The sequence below is a fragment of the Pelodiscus sinensis genome, chromosome 4 (assembly GCF_049634645.1).
Source record: "Pelodiscus sinensis isolate JC-2024 chromosome 4, ASM4963464v1, whole genome shotgun sequence".
NCBI lineage: Eukaryota > Metazoa > Chordata > Testudines > Trionychidae > Pelodiscus > Pelodiscus sinensis.
In genome coordinates this window covers 129687836-129706079 of record NC_134714.1, presented here as the reverse complement: position 1 = coordinate 129706079, position 18244 = coordinate 129687836, and the positions used below count along the sequence as shown (strand labels likewise).

The window sequence follows — 18244 nt, the reverse complement described above, 5'->3', positions numbered from 1 at the left end:
GAGCTGAGATAGAACCCAAGACTTCTGATAGGGTCTCTCTTTCTCTCTCCGCAGAGTTAGTAACAAAGTAAGAATATACATTAAACATGTAAATCTGTCCCTTAAATGGCTTGCCACAACATATCAGAACCTGCTATTATTAGAGCCGAGTGTGTCTAATATTTGCCTTTCTTTTATATAGGACTTAGATACAGTGCTTATGTTAGGTAACTGTTAAATTGTCTGCCAGAAAACTAGAGTTTTCAGGTGCCCAAATAGCCCCTGGAATCATGGCTAAAGTTACTCCCCCCAACCAAAATTTGAAATGGTGTCTCTGCAGGGCTGCCTTTACTGTCCTGACCTGAACCTCATCACCTCCCATTAGTCAGATCAGGAACGGGCAAGCCAACTGTCTCTCTGCAGAATGGATTGATCTTCATGGTGCCGACTCACCATCTGGGACTCATTTCCAGAGAGTTTTCTTAGAACTTTAGGCTAGAACAAACCTTTAAATCATCAAGCTTAATGGCAAAAGCTACAGCTGGACCTGGACCGTGAATCCAACCCTCAGATTAAAAGTCTGATGCTCTTCTGACTGAACTGTCCAGGTGGGGATGGAGGTCAGGCAATAAAGCCAATGTGCTCAATGTATTTAAAAAAGTGTCCCCCTTCCTTTCTAAGAGCAGAACTTTTCTGTTATTAATTATTACTATTGATTATTTTACGGACTTATCTAGAGCTTCCAACTGGTTTTGTGCTGGGGGCCACATGTGCACAGACAGATCATAATATATTGAGAAATACCTATCTCATTTCACAAGGAGGATTTTTGTTCATGATGGAGTGGGTGGATGAGTGTGCTAGCGTTTAAAAATCCTTGTGGATGAAAGAGGTGAGTCAGGCATCAGTCTGAGTTCTAAGCTGGCTGATGCTATTGACATCTGTGCCTTTGGTCAAGTGGTTGCTGCATTGTGCCTCAGTTTCCCTGACTGAGAACAATGGAAACACTCATCTCCCTTACAGCCCCCCTTTATGGAGAAATGGGAAAATCTGAGCTAGTTTTATGAAAACAATAGGAATATTGTTGTCTATAATGTGGAGAGAGGTGGGGAGAACTTTAACCTCCCTGTGTTGCTGCCTGGCAGGGGATGAAGAGGTTAACTGGTGGGAGAGAGCTGTGAGTGAGTGAGACCTTATACAGATGGAACATCAAAGACTATTATGTTGTAGACTCTATTGGCATGTGCCTTGTATTAAGTGATTTATGGACCTGAGTACTTCTGGCTTACTTATCTGTGGCATCACGACTCACTAGTGGGGAATTAATGAAAACACCTATATAGTTAATCCAACCTGCAGAATGGGGTGGGCAATAATTTTGGGTAGGGAGGGGCACTCCAAGAATTTGGAAAGTGGTCAAGGGCTGCTTGATATTAATGGAGGAGGGGCGGGGTCTTGTTGTACTTAAAAGTACTGCACAGGATCTTTTCAGGGGGAAAAGGTAGAACATCACATTTACTGATAGCACATATATCAATCAACACTTGTCACACAATCACACCCCATCTTGGGCTACGTCTAGACTACAGGGTTTTTGCGGTATCCCGCAAAAACCCCACCATGTCCAAGGAACACATTTGCTCTTCCGATTTTTTTCACGGAAGAGCAAACGCACTTCCGGGGAGACCTGTATATCTCATTTCATGAGGCATAAGGGCTCCTCTGAAAGATGGGATCAAATGGCAGAAAAGCCTCTTCTGGGGGAAAAAAAAGCGGAAAAAGCTACACAAAATGTGGAGCACATTTTGCATAGCTTTTTCCTCACAAACATTGCAGTCTAGACATAGCCTTGTTGTTACCAATAGTTGCTCCCCCTAACTGCACTGGACGGGTGAGTTAGGTGGGGGAGGGGTGGAGCCGGGCTTCTGCCGATCTGGATCGGTGCTCCCATGTTCACAAGATGAAAACCCGGGGTCCCTCTGCAAGATGCCTTAGATTTATAGTGTCTTCCCTCTCCTGCAGATCTCCACTAGTCATCACATGCATATGCAACATCTGTGAGAGCCATCATATGCATAAGTTTCAGAGGGATAGCCAAGTTAGTCTGTAACAGGAAAAACTTAAAAAACAACAAATAGTCTGGTAGCACTTTAAAGACTAAGAAAACATGTTCATGAGCTTTCGTGGGCACAGCCCACTTCTTCAGATGACCGGTTATCTAACTGCATATGCAGTTAGACATCTGTGACACCTTCATTTGGGTGGTGTCTCAAAGCTGCCACATTCTTCTTCAAAGAGGGGGCTTCCAAAAGCAGGCACTTGCTGCTGACTCACAAGGCATCCAGTGTTCTTTCAGTGAGCCTACTTCACAGGTCCCATTGTTCTTGGATCTGGCTTTCACCCCCTCCAACCTTTGCAAGTGCCCAGAGGTGCTTGCCTTTCATGCCTTATCCATTCACACCTCGTTCACTCAAGAGGACAATCAGTTAAGTAAAAGGGAGTACAAAGTCTACAGGATACAAGGTTTCGACATAAAAAGACTTAATACCAAGTTTCTATGTTCTCTATGAAAGTATACAAAGTTTCTATATAAAAGGAATTAATAAAACAAAGCTAAAGGCTTATTACAATGCTAAAAGGACTTGATACAAAGTTAAAATAAAAATGAGAAAATGATTAATACAGAGATCAATGAGATGTATCTACAGTCTGGCATGGAGGTTGATTGCCTGGGGGAGAGTGCTTGTACCCATCCCCCAAGCCTTCACCACCACCACCTCCCCACCCTATCCTTCAAGGGATGCTGCCTGGGGGATTACTGAGGGGGGACCTGGAACCAGGTGGGAGCAGCAGTGGGCCCCCCCACTGCACTGCGTGCACACACTTGTTCCTCTTCCCCATGGCTCCCACTGCTGTGGGGAATGCAGGGGGTCCCGACTGCTGCTGCTGCCCTGCACCAGGCCCCCCAGTAACCACCAAGGCTGATGGGGTGCAATGGGGGGAAAGGATGGGGCAGTGGAGGTGAAGGGGCAGGGCTTGTGGGGACAGGCATGCCCACGCCCTCAGGCTGCCTGGACTCCTGGGACGGATTGTGAATATGCTTGGGCCCGCAGATGGCTGGCAGGCCGTGAGTTTGAGACCCCTGCCTTAGACCCTGTGGGCAACGGTGCAATTCTTCAGCCAGGGGATGAAACTGTGAGACAGGAAGAGGAGGAAGAGCAGAATTTCCCTAGAACAGAATGTGCCTAGGACAGCTGCAAATCAGAGTGCTAGAGGTGAATTGGAGCAGCACCATGGACAGCTCCAAGTGGACAGCTGGTGAGAGACTGGCCTAGGGCAGGGCCAGAGCACTCATTCACTAGGCACAGTGCCTAGGGCCTATGAAAAATGTAGGGCCTATACAAATCATAAATGACTCAAAATAAGAAAAGAAAACTGCTAAATTACACAATAATTTGCTATTTTTTATTAGAATACACATGTAAATGTTGAAGACAACAAACACCACACAGGAATAACATACAATTAAATATTTACTGTGCGACTCCTTTTGTTAGCAAAATCACAGATTACATCATCTAATGTCGTTTCTCTCAAACGCTCACTTTCAGTCGAGAGAAGTGCAAGGGAAGAGAGTCGTTTCTGTCCCATGGCAGACCGAAGACAGTTCTTTTTTCTTTGAAAAAGAGCGCTCCCCTTCACTTTGTTCCCAAGATGGCGAGATACATTCTGAAAGCGACAAGGAGTCCTGTGGCACCTTATAGACTAACTGAAGTGTAGGAGCATAAGCTTTCGTGGGCAAAGACCCACTTCGTCAGATGCATGTAGTGGAAATTTCCAGAGGCAGGAATAAATATGCAGGCCAGGATCAGGCTGGAGATGACGAGGTGGATCCAATCAAGGAGGATGAGGCCCACTTCTAGCAGCTGATCTGGAGGTGTGAATTCCAAGAGAGCAGAAGCTGCTTTTGTAGTTAGCAAGCCATTCACAGTCTTTGTTTAATCCAGAGTTGATTGTGTCAAACTTAAAGATGAACTGTAGCTCAGCAGTTTCTCTTTGAAGTCTGGTCCTGAAGTTTTTTTGCTGCAGGATGGCTACTTTTAGATCTGCAATTGTGTGAGAGTTCATCTTTAAGTTTGATCCGGCCCACCAAGCCACCAGATCCACCCACGGACCACCCTGTCGGGACCCTCAGGCTCTCTGCTCTGCAGGGAGGGAGAAGCTTTGTGTGATCTCCCAGCCCAATCCTCAACTGCTATAGGCTGGAAACAACCAGCCAATAGGAATTGACCCCAGCCAATCTCTCAGCTCCTATTGTCTGGAAACAGCCAGCCAATAGGAGCTGAGAGATTGGCCTGCGGGATGGGAGCAGCATAAGTCTCTTCCACATGGAGGGAACAAGCCTGCAGTTTAAAGTGATCTGGGGCTGCAGCAGGCAGGGAGCCCAGCCTGCCTGGGGGGTGCTGCAGGGCTGTTGGCTTAGGTAAGCCCCTCCCAGCTAGAGCCTGCCTCTGGCACCCCTGCTCCTCCCGCATCCCAACTCCTTCCCACAGGTCTCCATCCAAACTTCCTGCACCACCCTGCCGCAGGTGACAACTCCCTCCCAGACCCTGTACCCCCTCCTACACCATTCCCCCAGGCCAGAATCCTCTACTGCACCCATGCTCCCTCTCTGACCCTACACCCCAATCCCCTGACCTAGGTCACAGCCTCTTTTCCTTCACCCAAACACTCTCTCAGATCTCACACTGTCTCCTGCACCCCAGTCCCTTACCCCATGCACCCTTCTGCACCGCATCTCCTCCACAGAAAAGTGTGGCCCTTGACCACTTTCCAAAATATTGGAGTGGCCCCCCACCAAAAATTATTGCCCACTGCTGCTCTAGAGGCAACTTCAGCACTGGACATTGATCTATCCACAAGAAAACTGAACCTTTCATTCAATGTGGCATATGCTGCTCTTCATCTGACCATCTCACCAATACGTTTATCCATGATAGGATAGAAGCACTGTGTGTGAAATTTGTCCCTGGCACTCCAATCTGAGACAGTGTTAGCCATACAAACTTCATCAAAAAATTGCTCTCTCAATCGTTTGCATTGTGTGGTCTCATTGTAGTTGGATGGTGTGAGAGCTTTTGTAGTTGCCTCAAACATGTGAAATTTATCACAGGTATCTCAAAAGTGTGCTAAAAGTCCATCTTATAAATTCACGACAATGTGCAACTCAATACCAGGCTCCCATAGAGCTCTATTCACAAGATTAGTCTTTTGTAGTATGTCATTCCAAATAATGCACATCAAAGCCGACTCAAACTGATCCAGCTTCTTGGTCAGTGACCTTGCCTCATGGATAGCTGCTGATGGTTGTTGATCACTTTCAGCTGTGTCTATCAAAGACTATTTTATTTATTTATTTAAATATTTTACCCCGCCTTTCTATTTAAAGTATTCAAGGCGGCTTACAAAAAAAACCAACAATACAAATATATATAAAAATTTAAAATATGAGATCCCAGAGGGAGATAACAAAGACTAAGTTTATATAAAGTGTTCTGGCGGCATTGCTCCGTGCTGACCATCTTGTTTCTGATACGCTTTGCACAACATAGGTTTTTTGCTTCATATTATTTACTAATCTAGACCATCTCTGGGATGAAGATGAAAAGAACGTAAAGAGTGCCTGCAAAATCCCCAAAAATCTGACTGCTGCCTCCAAATTCAGACAATAGGTAGCACATGGAACCCATTCAGCCAAACTTCAACTTGAACTCCTGAATAAATGCCACTCATATAGCTGGCATTGTCATATGACTGTGACCTGCAGCTTGCAATACCAATGCCATGAAATTTGAGAGTGTCCTGAAAAAGACCGAATTAGTATTTTCCATCATGTTGTTCAATGGGAATAAACTGAAGAAATCGCTCAACCACATTTCCATCTCTGAATACATAATGAAACACCACTGTAAGCTGATCAGTGTGACTAATATCAGGGGCTGAACCAATATTGATTCCATAATACTTTGCTATCTTGCTTTCAGATATTATCTGCGCCATAACTTTGGATCCCAGAATATCAATACATTCATCGCATATAGTTAACAAAAGACAAGGCACATTCCCTCTTCCTGGATTGCCACATCTTTGAATGTGTTCTGAGAGAAATGGATCAAATGCTGCTTGAAGTTCAGTGCAACCAAGTTTCCGTTGTTAGGGTAGCTGTGCACTTCAGTGTCCCCAGGAAAGTCTAGTCCCCATTCAGCAAGGAATCTTATTACAGCAACTTGAAGACTTCAATCTAGTATTTACACGATCTTTCTTTCGTCTTCTCCAGTTCTGTGTCAATTCTGGCAGACAGTGAGCCAAGATGTAGGGATGTTAACTAACAATTAATTCACTAGACTCTGAGTCCACCACTGACCCCAGGCTCCAAGCCGGCGCTTCCGCTTTGAAATGCACAAGAGCCCCCGCTGGGGCTCTTGTACATTTCAAAGGAGGAATGCGGAACTCTGTGTGCAGCCTGAGGCCAGCGGGAAGTCCTGCTGACTGGGCTACATGCAGGTGCCAGCTTTCAAATGTACAAGAGTCCCCAGTGGGGGCTCTTGTGCATTTCAAAGCGGAAGTGCCAGCCTGGAGTCAGCGGGGGACTCAGAGTCCCCTGTTGACCTTGGGCTCCATGCTACGCTGCCGCTTTGAAATGCCACAGAGAGCCCAGGGTCAACTGGAGACTCCTGGGTTCCACAGAAATGCCGTGCGGAGCCCAGGATCAGTTGTCTCCAGCTGACCCTGGGCTCTGTGCGGTGCTCCTGCTTTGAAAAGCCACCTTGGTGTTTCAAAGCAGCACCGCACAGAGCTGACCTTGGGCTCCATGCAGTGCTGCCCCTTTGAAATCTCAGGGCAGCATTTCAAAGGGGCAGCGCCATACAGAGCCTGAGCTCAGCTGTGCAGCGCTGCCACTTTGAGATGCCGCGGCAACGTTTCAAAGGGACAGCTCCATATAGCTGAGCTGGGGATCAGCTGTGCAGTGCTGCCCCTTTGAAACTCCCCTTGGTGTTTCAAAGTGGAAGCGCCACAGGAAGCTGCCCCAGGCTCCATGCAATGCTGCTCTGAAACACCACCACGGTGCTTCAAAGTGGCAGCGCTACACAGAGCCGCTTTGAAGTACCCCTCTTCCCCCTCCCCCCGCTTTGTCACCTCTATCTGATAGAGGCAGCAAGATTAGGGGAGTCAACTAGTCCTTAACATCTTTACCAAGATGATCCTTCCACTACTCATGAGAAGTAATTCTAGTGACTGAATATTTCCAATCATCAAAGCCTGTTATAAATTGATTAGAGTACTCACTGACACAGAATAGTTTGCAAAAATGTAGCAATACACTTTACCAACTGAGGGAGAACAAATAAGCCATTCTCTTTGGACAGTTTCCCTGTTTGCCAGTCTCCTGAAAAAATATTCTTTGCGTGCGTATCTTTTCTATTGACTGTTTTGTCTACCCTGCAATGAGAAGTCAGAATCCAAATTCAGGGAAGGTGTATTTCCTGCACAATATTTTTGAAATATGGGGTGATTTCCCACTCAGCTGGATCACAACTGTATTTTAATGTTGTGGCAAAATCTAATGTTTTCTTTGGTGTCTCTGTTTTCTTCACATCTTCTGCTGGTATTGGCATGGCCACTTCTGAAAGAGCCTGTCTGACCCTTGCTTGTTCCTCACTTGATCTTGAAGGTTCAACACCATTTCCAGTGACATCTGCTTCAACCTGTTCTGCAGCCTTGTTTTCCAAGTCTGATGTAGATGGATCGATGGGAGAGCTTGCACTGTCACTCCTATCTTTTCTCATGAAATTCAGCAGAGAACCCTTCGTCTTTTTAAAGCTTGTTCCTTTTTCCCCTTTTTCTTTACCTTCACATACCCAGAATCATGCGTCCTCTTACAGCTGTCTGACACATTCAATCCAATTCAAAAGTACCCTGAAAATTAAAAAAAAATAAACTTGATATTAAACAACACACTCTTAACTCTATTGTGTAATAAAACATTAAAATGATATCTTACCTGTTTTTGATATTTCTTTCTCTTAAAAAACAAGCCTTTCCAAGTATTATTTTATCACTTTATTATCAGGTCTAAATAAACAACCTTTCGCCACCTAATTACCAGGGTTCTCTGTAAGCTGGGCAGCAGTGTGGCCTGGCAGTTGCTTAATGAGCCCCGCCCAGGAACTGACTTACTGGAGAAGGGGTATTTCTCCCTCAGCAGCAGCAGTTCCATGCTGGAGATGGAGTTTGCCTCTTCTAGCTGGTAGGAAGGGGATATAAGGAGGAGGGGGGGGGTGATAAGTGGCTGTGGGAGGAGGGGGAGAAGGAGTTTGGAACATTCTGGCTAGGTCTGGAGAGGAGAGAATTGGTGTGGTTACAGCAGCTGGGTTTGGCTGCAGATTAATGTGAGAAATCCAGCATTCTCCAGCCTGCTGGGCCTGAAGGGGAGCAGACTGCATGGGGTATGTAGGTGGGGGAAAGAGGGTGGGTGTTGGCATCTGTGTGGTGAGGTAGGGGAAATTTGTTGGGTGTCCTGACTCACGCCTATCTGGGCTGCAACTGCTGGTGCGAGAGAGAGATATAGGACTCTCTCCTGGTCTGGGGGTGGGGCGGAGAAGCAGGTTGTATGAGGGGGTGGTGTGCTGATATGCTGGAGTATGGGGGCATGAGGCTATATGGGAGATGGGGACTTGTTTCCCAAACAGAAAGCTCAAATACTGGACTGTCTGGTTCAAAACTGGACACCTGGCAACCCTAGGAGGGATTGGTATTAATTACCAACTGATTGGTGACATAATTACAAGATCTTAAATATGCCAGGAAAATATGATGCGGGACAGAATAATGTAGCACCCAGAGTTGGATTTATAGAACAAACACAAAACAGTGATGCCTCAGCAGTTCAAGACCAAAATATTTTTCACCTTGTATCAGGAAAGAAAGATAAAGAGTTTGCTTTTGGCCATGTTGAGTTTGTCAACAGGAGGCAATCTGCCTGGAGAGGTTAGCCTGAGCTAAAAATTAGTTTGTTTGGAGGGAGACCGATCCAGATCAGACAAATGAAGAAGGTGGAGAGATTCTGCATTAGCAGATCTTAATGCAGGATCTGACTTCATTTGTATTGGTGTTTTTCTGTTGTAAAGCAGTCAGGTTGCTTTTGTAGATAAGGATTATGTGGATAGGCCTAGCTCATGACATTTGCATGATTACATTTCAAAGAAAGTTTACATAGGTGTTAATGGCTTACGGTATGGAAAGAAAAGTTCTTTAACAGATTTTTTTTTGAAGTGTTATAGATAGCTGATCTTTTTTTTTTTAAATATCTTGTGTTACTAATTAATACATGGTAAATTGTTAAAACTGGACAAACTTTGCCATGGAACCTGTTTATTTGTTTGGCCTTTCAATTAGAGTTGGATTCCAGAGAAGCAATTTCCATTACATTTTAAAATTTTAGGGGGATGAGCATTAAGGCCAGATCTTTTCTAAATGATATAGTTCTGGCTCTTATGAGACAATGGGCATGCTAGGTGTGTTGTAGGATGAAGACCGTATTTGCAAGCTCTTTAAAAAATGGATCTGTCTACAAATTCTGAAGCCATGTGTTAAAGTGCTGCTCTAGAGCTACTCTTTGAGTTTGTGACACACACAATGTGAGAGTTTCAAACAAGGATAACTTTTATCTGTGTTTACAGATCTCTGTTTCACTTGCACCGTGATCCTAAACATTCACTTAAAATACCCATCTCCAACCACCTGATGTTTTACTTCTCTTCCTATTTTCACGTTTCATGCTTTATTTGCTTTCTGTGTTGCATAATTACCTATTTTTACTGTTCTATGTTTGTGCACTATTAATCAAATTAAGAATTGGCATCCCAGAGAAACTGTATAAGCCTGAGTGCATGCCTTTTTCTCTCCTTTCTAGCATAAGTAAATATTGTATTAATATTTGCAAGGAAAGCATGACTGTTTCCAGTTGACTCATAGATTACTTTAGCATCTTAAAACTGAGCTATGTGCAGATAATACACATTTTGGTGTGCTCACTAGATTGAGTTGTTAGAAAGGATGTTCAAATACATGTAGTCCTGGGGTAATGTTAATTTTATTTTTATTTGATATTAAATAAATATCATAAGCATTGCTTCTTGTTAATTATCCCTTATTTTAAATTTTTTTGTCTTCCATACCTATGAGTTGTTTTAAATATTTATATCTAGGTTTTTTGTTTGTACTGACGGTGCGGTTTGAATTTTCTTATGTGCACTAGGATAGAAAACAGAGCGAACATTGCTTATTCCTACGGTGTTTGCATTTCACAGTTGTGTTTCAGAAACCTAGGCTACTACTAAATACTGTTTCTGGTGAAATTGTCTGATGCTGGTCATACATTGTACTGTTGTTTTGTAAAGGATGTTGAACAATCTTGAGACACAATGTTGCTGACTTATTAGCTCAGTGGTGCAACGCATTGCTTTGTGGATTTTACAGTCGTAGCAGTGGGAACATCACCTTACATTTCTCCTTGTCAGTCGATGAACTATCAGATGAATCCTAAGTGCAATTGTAGTATACAACAAAATGAATGCTATTTTAGAAGGAAGTATCATGAATTTTTCACACAATGCGACACTTTCAAGAGTGAAAATTCAAGTGGGTAATATTAGGTGTAGAGGTGACAGGCCCTTAAATTAGGGAGAAATATCCTACAATTATGAGAGTGCCTAGGTCCTATGAAGAGCTTAATCCATCCCTGATTTGACTTCCTGCATAACGCAGCCCAGAGAACTTCCCTGACTTAATTCCTGGTAGAACAAGCACAAGAAGAACTTCCAACCTTGATTTTAAAATTGCCAGTGATGAAGATTCCATCCCAACAGTGGGGGAATGTTCCCACTGTTTCATTACCCTCCGGGGAAAAGTTTGCACCGTGTTTCCAGTCTGAATTTGTCTTGCATCAGCTTCCAGTCACTGGATCGTGACCGACCTTTGGCTGCTAGGTTGACAAGTGCGTTCACAAAGAGTTGTGCCCCATAGGTGCTTCCAAACCAATGTTCTGGAAGGCAGCTGCAATGTGAGCGCAAACATTTTGTGTCAATGAGAGGACAGCCTGGCCCATCTCAGTATTGCTGCAGATGAACATGATGCCTTGCCTGTGAGTGTCTCTTTGTGAGGGGTCGTTTGCAGACTGCCCAGCGCTGAGCATCTGAGGATTTCCTGGTGCCCTGCTCCAGGACAGTGTGGCTCAGGATTTTCCCTCCAAGAAATATTGTGACAATGACGTGTGCTGAGCAGACGCGCATGTCTAGGCCTGCGGCACTGCAGTGGTTCGGGCAACCAGAGAGATCAGCGTCAACTCAGAACAAAACTGGTTGACATTTCTGAATCAGCTGTGGAGGGTAGTTTTTGTTCTGTGGACAGTTTTCATGGGTTCATATTTCATCCCAAATGGGGATGAAAACAACTGTCAGAGTATTGGGACTCTCCCACCGGACGGACGTACCCATTAACCCGCTTTCCCCCGCTTATTATTCTTATGTATTAGCCGCTAACTTTGAGTGCCTCCCCAGCTCGTGCCCAACTTGAAAAGAAACTTCATTCACTGTCCTTGGGCACTGCGGGAGCTGAGCGCTTCTGAAAATCAGGCCCAGCACCATTTGGGTGGCCAGACACATAGGAACCAGTGGTCCCTGTAAGCGGGGTGCTTGGGTGGCCACCCAGGAGTCAAATGCCGCCCAGCTGATTAGCAGAGTGCCCCCACCAGCAGTGTGTGTTTTTATTGGTGGTGCACATCTGCACTTGCCTCAGTGTGTGTAATAAAATTTATTCTGCTCATGGATGGCAAAAATTAGAGAAATCCCAATATTAGTTGCCCCTTTTAACAGTTTCAGCTACTGTGGTGCACCAAAGGGCACATTGCTGCGCTGACATGCATGCCGCTACAGACCAGACACCTTTGTCACAGGGTTTAGTAACACATGATGCCAGAGACAGGGAATTATTTGTGGTGTATTTTATTAGCCAGGGTGCCAAGTAAGCAGCGGTTGCTCCTTCAGCCTGGGACAATTCCCAGCAATCGCTATCTGGAAGTGACACCGTGATGGGGAACTGAGGCTAGTGAGTGGGCTGCATGAGTGACCCTCCTTCATCTCAGTGGGCTGCAAGATTGTCATAACTGGGACTGTCTCCTGCGAGTGGGAAGTTTTGCTCACTGCACTTGCTTACCTCGATTTTTGGTAGGTGCTTATTGAATTGTAGCAGCAGTTTGATCGGATGCAGAGGGAGTGCATGGCTCTATACACAATGATGGTGAATCAGCACGCACAAATAGCTAGGGATTCCCCTTGAAATTAACAAACCCATCAGCTCAAGCACCCCATAAGAAACCTGGGAGATACTTCCCTAGGAGCCCTCAACAATCAGCATTTCACTTGACCCTTCTCACAAGCAATGAGTCTGTTCATGGGAAGAAGGAAATGTTATTAAAGGGGGAAAAGAACACAGTGTTAATTTGGGAAAACATGACAATAATTAATCAGCAAGTGAAATAGATCATCCTAGGCAATAGTTCTTTGCCTCAGTCTCCCTAAAGCCAGTGTGACTGACTGATGGACAAATGTCCCTTTTCCCCTTCCCACGGGGTGCAAGATGAAGATTTTGGTTAGGGTGACTTTTCACTCGATGCACGTTAAGTACAGTCCTACTGCCTGTTGCCCGACAGTAAAGATGAGGACATTTCATTGTCGTCACCCACCAGAGTTAATAGTGTTTTAATCAGAATGACCAAAATGTTTCCATTGGGAAGGTGGGTAACAAACATGCAAATGAAGTCAGACATTGTATCTTTTCCTCCAGTCTACCAAGAGATGGCAGCAGAGAGTTCTTTCCCTCCAGCAGCCAATAGGCTGACACTAGTTTTCACCCTGATCTTCTGACTCCTCTTGGCCTCTGCAGCTTTGCATCTCGTGCACTGAGGCAACTAGGGCTGCCCCCTTTCAGAGCCCATGCGTACCACACCCAGATCCTCTGGGGCACCCCTGCTGCCTGTCCATGGCATAGAAACAGGCGACCTCTGCAGTGTGGAGCCTCAGTGAGGAAACTGGATTTTCCTGGCCAGAGGGGCAGGCAGGAGATGTGGCCAGCCGGCATGGCCTGGGTCTGCCCATGGTCGGTGTGTGGGAAAGGGGGTGGAGATGGCTGCCGAGACCGGGCCGTCCGGCTCCTCAGCGAGGCTGGGTTGTCAGTGTCCGGCGCAGGGCTCTGCTCAGGGCCTGCTTGATGTCCCTGTTCCTCAAGCTGTAGATGAGGGGGTTGAGCAGGGGCGTGGCAAAGGTGTAGATTAGAGCGAGGTGCCGGTCCTCATCCTCTGCGGCACCAGCCTTGGGGCGCAGGTAGACCAGGCCGCAGCAGCCGTATTGCAGCAGCACCACGGTGAGGTGGGAGGAGCAGGTGTGGAAGGCCCGGCGCCGGCCCTTGGCCGAGCGGATGCGCAGCACGGCGGCCGCGATGAGGGCGTAGGAGAGGCAGATCAGGAGGAAGGGGAGGGCCAGCACAGCCACGCCCACGCTGAAGAGCACGGTCTGGTGGAGGCGCGTGTCCCCGCAGGCCAAGCGCAGCACGGGCGGCACATCGCACAGGAAGTGGTTGATCTGGCGGCTGCAGAAGGGCAGGGCGAAGACCAAAGCCGTCAGCTCCAGTGAGAGCAGCCCCCCGAGGGACAGCGAGGTGGCCAGCAGCCGCCAGCAGAGCCGCCGTGTCATGATAAGGGCGTAGCGCAGCGGGTGCTGGATGGCCACGTACCGGTCGTAGGCCATGACGGCCAGCAGGAAGCAGTCTGCGCTGCCCAGCGCCACGAAGAAGAACATCTGGACCCCACAGCTGGCCACGGGGATGGTGGTGCGGGCATCCCAGACACTGGCCAGCATCTGGGGCACCACCACGGTGGTGTAGCACACCTCCAGCCCCGAGAGGCTGCCCAGAAAGAAGTACATGGGGGCGTGGAGGGTGCAGTCAGTGCAGACCACCCAGAGGATGGAAGCGTGGCTCATGACGATGGCGAGGTAGAGCAAGAGGAAGAGCACGAAGAGGAGCTGCTGTGTCGTTGGCACGGACGAAAAGGGGCGGAACACAAACTCGGTGACAAGTGACTGGTTGGCGTGGCCCATGTACCCCAGATGCATCTCACCTTCTAGGAAACAAGAGAACCAAGAGTTACCCAGGGGCTGTGTATCTCACTGCATCCTTCAGCGCTCTCTGTGCACCACTCCTAGTGCAGGGTACCCTGAATCCTGTCCCTGTGCATGAGTGTCCCTATAAGCTGTGTGCCTGGGAGAGATTCAAATGCTGCCCAGCTAATTAACAGAGCATCCACAGCAAGGTGTTTGTATCTACTGGTGGTGCACATGCACACATACCTCAGTGCTCATAGAAAAAATTATTCCACACATGGATGGAAAAAGTCCACACCTAGAGGGAACATTGGCACTGCAACCGGGATAAGGCCTGCACACCAGGATCCTCATCCCTGTGTTGCTTTGTGAGCCCAGTGGCATTGCCTCCTCTCATAAGGCAACTTAAAACTTTCACTGCTAAGAGTTTGAAAAGCAGCTGTTGGTTTTGTAGCCTAAGTGGAGACCTCTTGTTTTTAGAGGGTGGGGCCAGACCCTCAAAGGCACCCAACGTCCATTAATTTCAATGGGAATGAGTTGCCTGGATACCTTTGAGGAGCAGGACTTGCTAAAAATCACTCCCCCGCTTGTGGTGTCTAAGGCTGGACTCACAAAACCACAAGTCCCTTTTGAAAACGTGGAGCCCATCGCTGTGGCATTTCCTCTTCCACCTTGGCTTGCGTTTGTACCCACCCACGGCAGAGCTACAAGGCCAGCGGAGCGCCCCGGGCGTGAGTTAGCCGAGGTAACCCCGGGCAAAGATACCTTCCTGCAGTGCGAGCGGAATCAGCCCGTCACTTGACCCACGTGGCATTCCAATGGGGCTCCCGCTCTCCTCACGCAGCCCCCCTCGCGCTCACAGCAGCCCGCGGGAACTCTGAGGCTCTGGAAATGTGGTATGAGAAGGGAAAGCAGAGCTCTAGATCAGTTGCGCCCAGGCACTGCTGGCAGAGACAGACAGAGGGGTGTATGGAGCTAGCTAGCCAGGAGCAAGCACCCTACATCTGGGAGTTCATGGTGAGTTTAGGGAAATCAGCTAGTCCCACCCCTCAAGGGCAGTGATGGGCCCTTTGTTGGATGGTCTGGACTTGTTAGAACCCTCAACAGGGGCAACTTAACTATTTCACTCCAGGTGGAATAAAGAATAAGTTGATGGATTTAAGCAATTCTACCTTCTGAGGAGTAATGCAAATAAGCATGCTCTTGTCTAACACTCCAGGTTATTACATATAAACACACACAGCTATAAGCCATAGGTTAGAATATTCCAGATATTTACCTATATGATAATGAGTAATCAATGGCAGAAAAAACTGCTGGTCAAACACCTCCCTGCTGGAGAGCAAAGATGTCAGGAAAACATCTCTCTCTCGGGATAGCTCCCAAAGACTACTCCCAAATACACTCCATTATCTAAACTTTTTTATAACTAACTTCTACAAAACACATAGGTCATAATGACCCCTATTAACTCCTCACTTTTCTAACGTTCAATAAATTTTCCCTGTCAGAGGCATCTAGATTCAAAGTGGTCCGTCCACATATTGTTTTTCTAGGGCCATTGATTAATCACAGTTAACTCGCACAGTTAACTAAAAAAATTAATTGTGCTTTTAAAAATTAATTGTGATTAGTTGCTCTGTTTAAACAATGGAATACCAATTGAAATGTACCAAAAATTTTTGAATGTTTTCCTACTTTTTCAAATATACTGACTTCCATTACAACACAGAAAAAGAAAGCGTGCAGTGCTTGCTTTATGTTGCTGTTGAAAACAAATATTTGCACTGTAAAAATGACAAACAAAAGAATTAGTATTTTTCAATTAATCTCAGACAAGTATTGTAGTGCAATCTCTTTATCATGAAAGTACAACTTTCAAATGTTGATTTGTTTTCTTACATAACAGTACCAAAACAACGTGAAACTTTAGAGCCTATAAGTCCACTCAGTCCTACTTCATGTTCAGCCAATTGCTAACCGAAACAAGTTTGTTTACATTTATGGGAGAAGCTGCCCACCTCTTATTTACATTGTCACCTGAAAGTGAGAACAGGAGTTCGTGTGGCACTTTTGTGGCTGGCATTGTAAGGTATGTGTGTGCCAGGTGTGCTAAATGTTCATATGCCCCTTCATGTTTCAACCAACATTCCAGAGGACATGCTTCCAGGCTGATGATACTTGTTCAAAAAATGTATTGATTACATTTGTGACTGAATTCCTTGGGGGAGAATTATATGTTTTCCTGTCTCCTACTCCATAGTTTTACCCACATTCTGCCATATATTGTGTTATGGTGTTCTTGGACCACACAACCCAGCATTTGTTGTTTCCTTTAAGAAAACTTGTCACTGCAGATTTGACAAAACACAAAGACGTTTCCAATATCAGACTTCTAAATATAGCCAAAGCACTAGACCCAAAGTTCAAGAATCTGACATGCCATCTTCAATCAGAGAGGAACAGAGTGGCACATGCTTTCAGAAGTTTTAAAAGAGCAACACACCCAAACCACCAAAAAAGAAAATCAACTTTCTGTTGTGGAAGTAGCTCAACTAGGCAAGGGTTAGACTGAAAATCTAAAGGTCTCAGGCTTTGACAGGGCTTTTTGCTCCTGATCTTGTATCTGACTCAGATGAGGAAAATGAACATGCATCAGTCCATACTGCTTTGGATCATTCTCAAGCAGAATCTGTCAACAGCATAGACACAACCCCTAGAATGGTTGCTGAAACATAAAAGAACATTAGCCCATCTGGAATATAAATATTTTGCGATGCTGGCTACAACAACAGTATGCAATGCTTGGTCTCACTTTCAGGTGACATTGTAAAGGAGAATTGGGCAGCATTATCTTCTGTAAAATATAAACAATCTTGTTTCTCTTAACAATTGGCTGGTAGGACTTGTAGGATGCTGGTTTACATTGGTGTGGTTTTAAATGCCGTTATTTAGGTGCAGAATTTTACATGTGTACGTTCAGCTTTTATGATAATGAGGTTGCACTACAGTATTCGTATTACATGAACTGAAAAAGTGTCTCTTGTTTTTTATCATGCAAATGTTTGTAATAAAAATAAATTGAGCACGGTACACTTTGTATTCTGCATAACAACTGAAATCAATATATTTGAAAATACAGAAAACATCCAAAAACATTTGAATAAATGATATTCTATTTAACAGTGCGATTAACCCTGATTAATTTTTTAGTTGTGTGATTAATCGAGATTCATTTTTAATCACTTAACAGCCCCTATTTCTTTTCCTTCTCCAATATTTGCTCTTGTCCTTCCTCCTCCCACTCTCATTAGCAAAACTGCCAGGAGTTATCCCTTTGCTTCTGAACGCCCGTCTCCGCATGACGCCCTCACTCTGGGGTGTTCTGTTGCATTATTTCATAGTGACTGAGTACAAACCATATGGCTGCAATTAGCTTCATCGCATTCTGGGATCTGTACCCCACTTGAAGCCAGGGCCACAGGACCTGATGGGCAGTTTCTCCAGGATTGCCAAAACCTGGGTCCTAGCTGAATGCCCCTGGAGGCTGGGGAGGGGTCTTTGTCCCCCAGTTTGCACACACACATGCGCACATGGAGGCGCGTGCGCACACACACACACACACACACACATATATATATATATACACACACTAGCCTAGGTTGCCCTCCACTGCACTAACATGAGCTAGGCTGTCTCACACCTCTCAGCTCAAACGTAGGCATCCCCCCAGTCTCTCTGGGCCTCCCTGCCCCCTCTGCCGGATGGGGATTCGCTACCCTGCTGCACAAGGCAGGCGGGAGGCACTGGGATGGCCGTGGGGGCTAGTTCCCCGCAGCGCAGGGAGGGGGGAGCAGCTGGAGATGCTGGGGCAGGGAGCCATTGGAGCAGTGATGAATCCACTCCCCGGGAACTCTCTACCCCTAACGGGGGCAGCTGCCCATGGCGCGGGGTCAGCGAGGCTGCAGCTCCCAAGCCGAGCAGGGAGGAGTCCTGCAGCAGCTGCTGCTGGATACAGGCCAGAGGGACCCAGGCTGCTCCGGGCTGGC

The 18244-nt window shown here is 46.2% G+C and overlaps 1 protein-coding gene across 1 annotated transcript; it reads right to left on the bottom strand.

The window, feature by feature from the left end:
• Window positions 1–12053: 12053 nt before the first annotated feature.
• LOC102450081 (olfactory receptor 10Q1-like) lies at window positions 12054–15223 on the bottom strand. The gene is made up of 2 exons (XM_006120892.2): window positions 14961–15223; window positions 12054–14215 (listed from the first exon to the last, which is right to left on the bottom strand). The coding sequence occupies exons 1-2, from the start codon at window positions 15007–15009 to the stop codon at window positions 13251–13253; spliced, it is 1014 nt and encodes a 337-aa protein (XP_006120954.2). The 5' UTR covers window positions 15010–15223; the 3' UTR covers window positions 12054–13250.
• Window positions 15224–18244: the final 3021 nt, after the last annotated feature.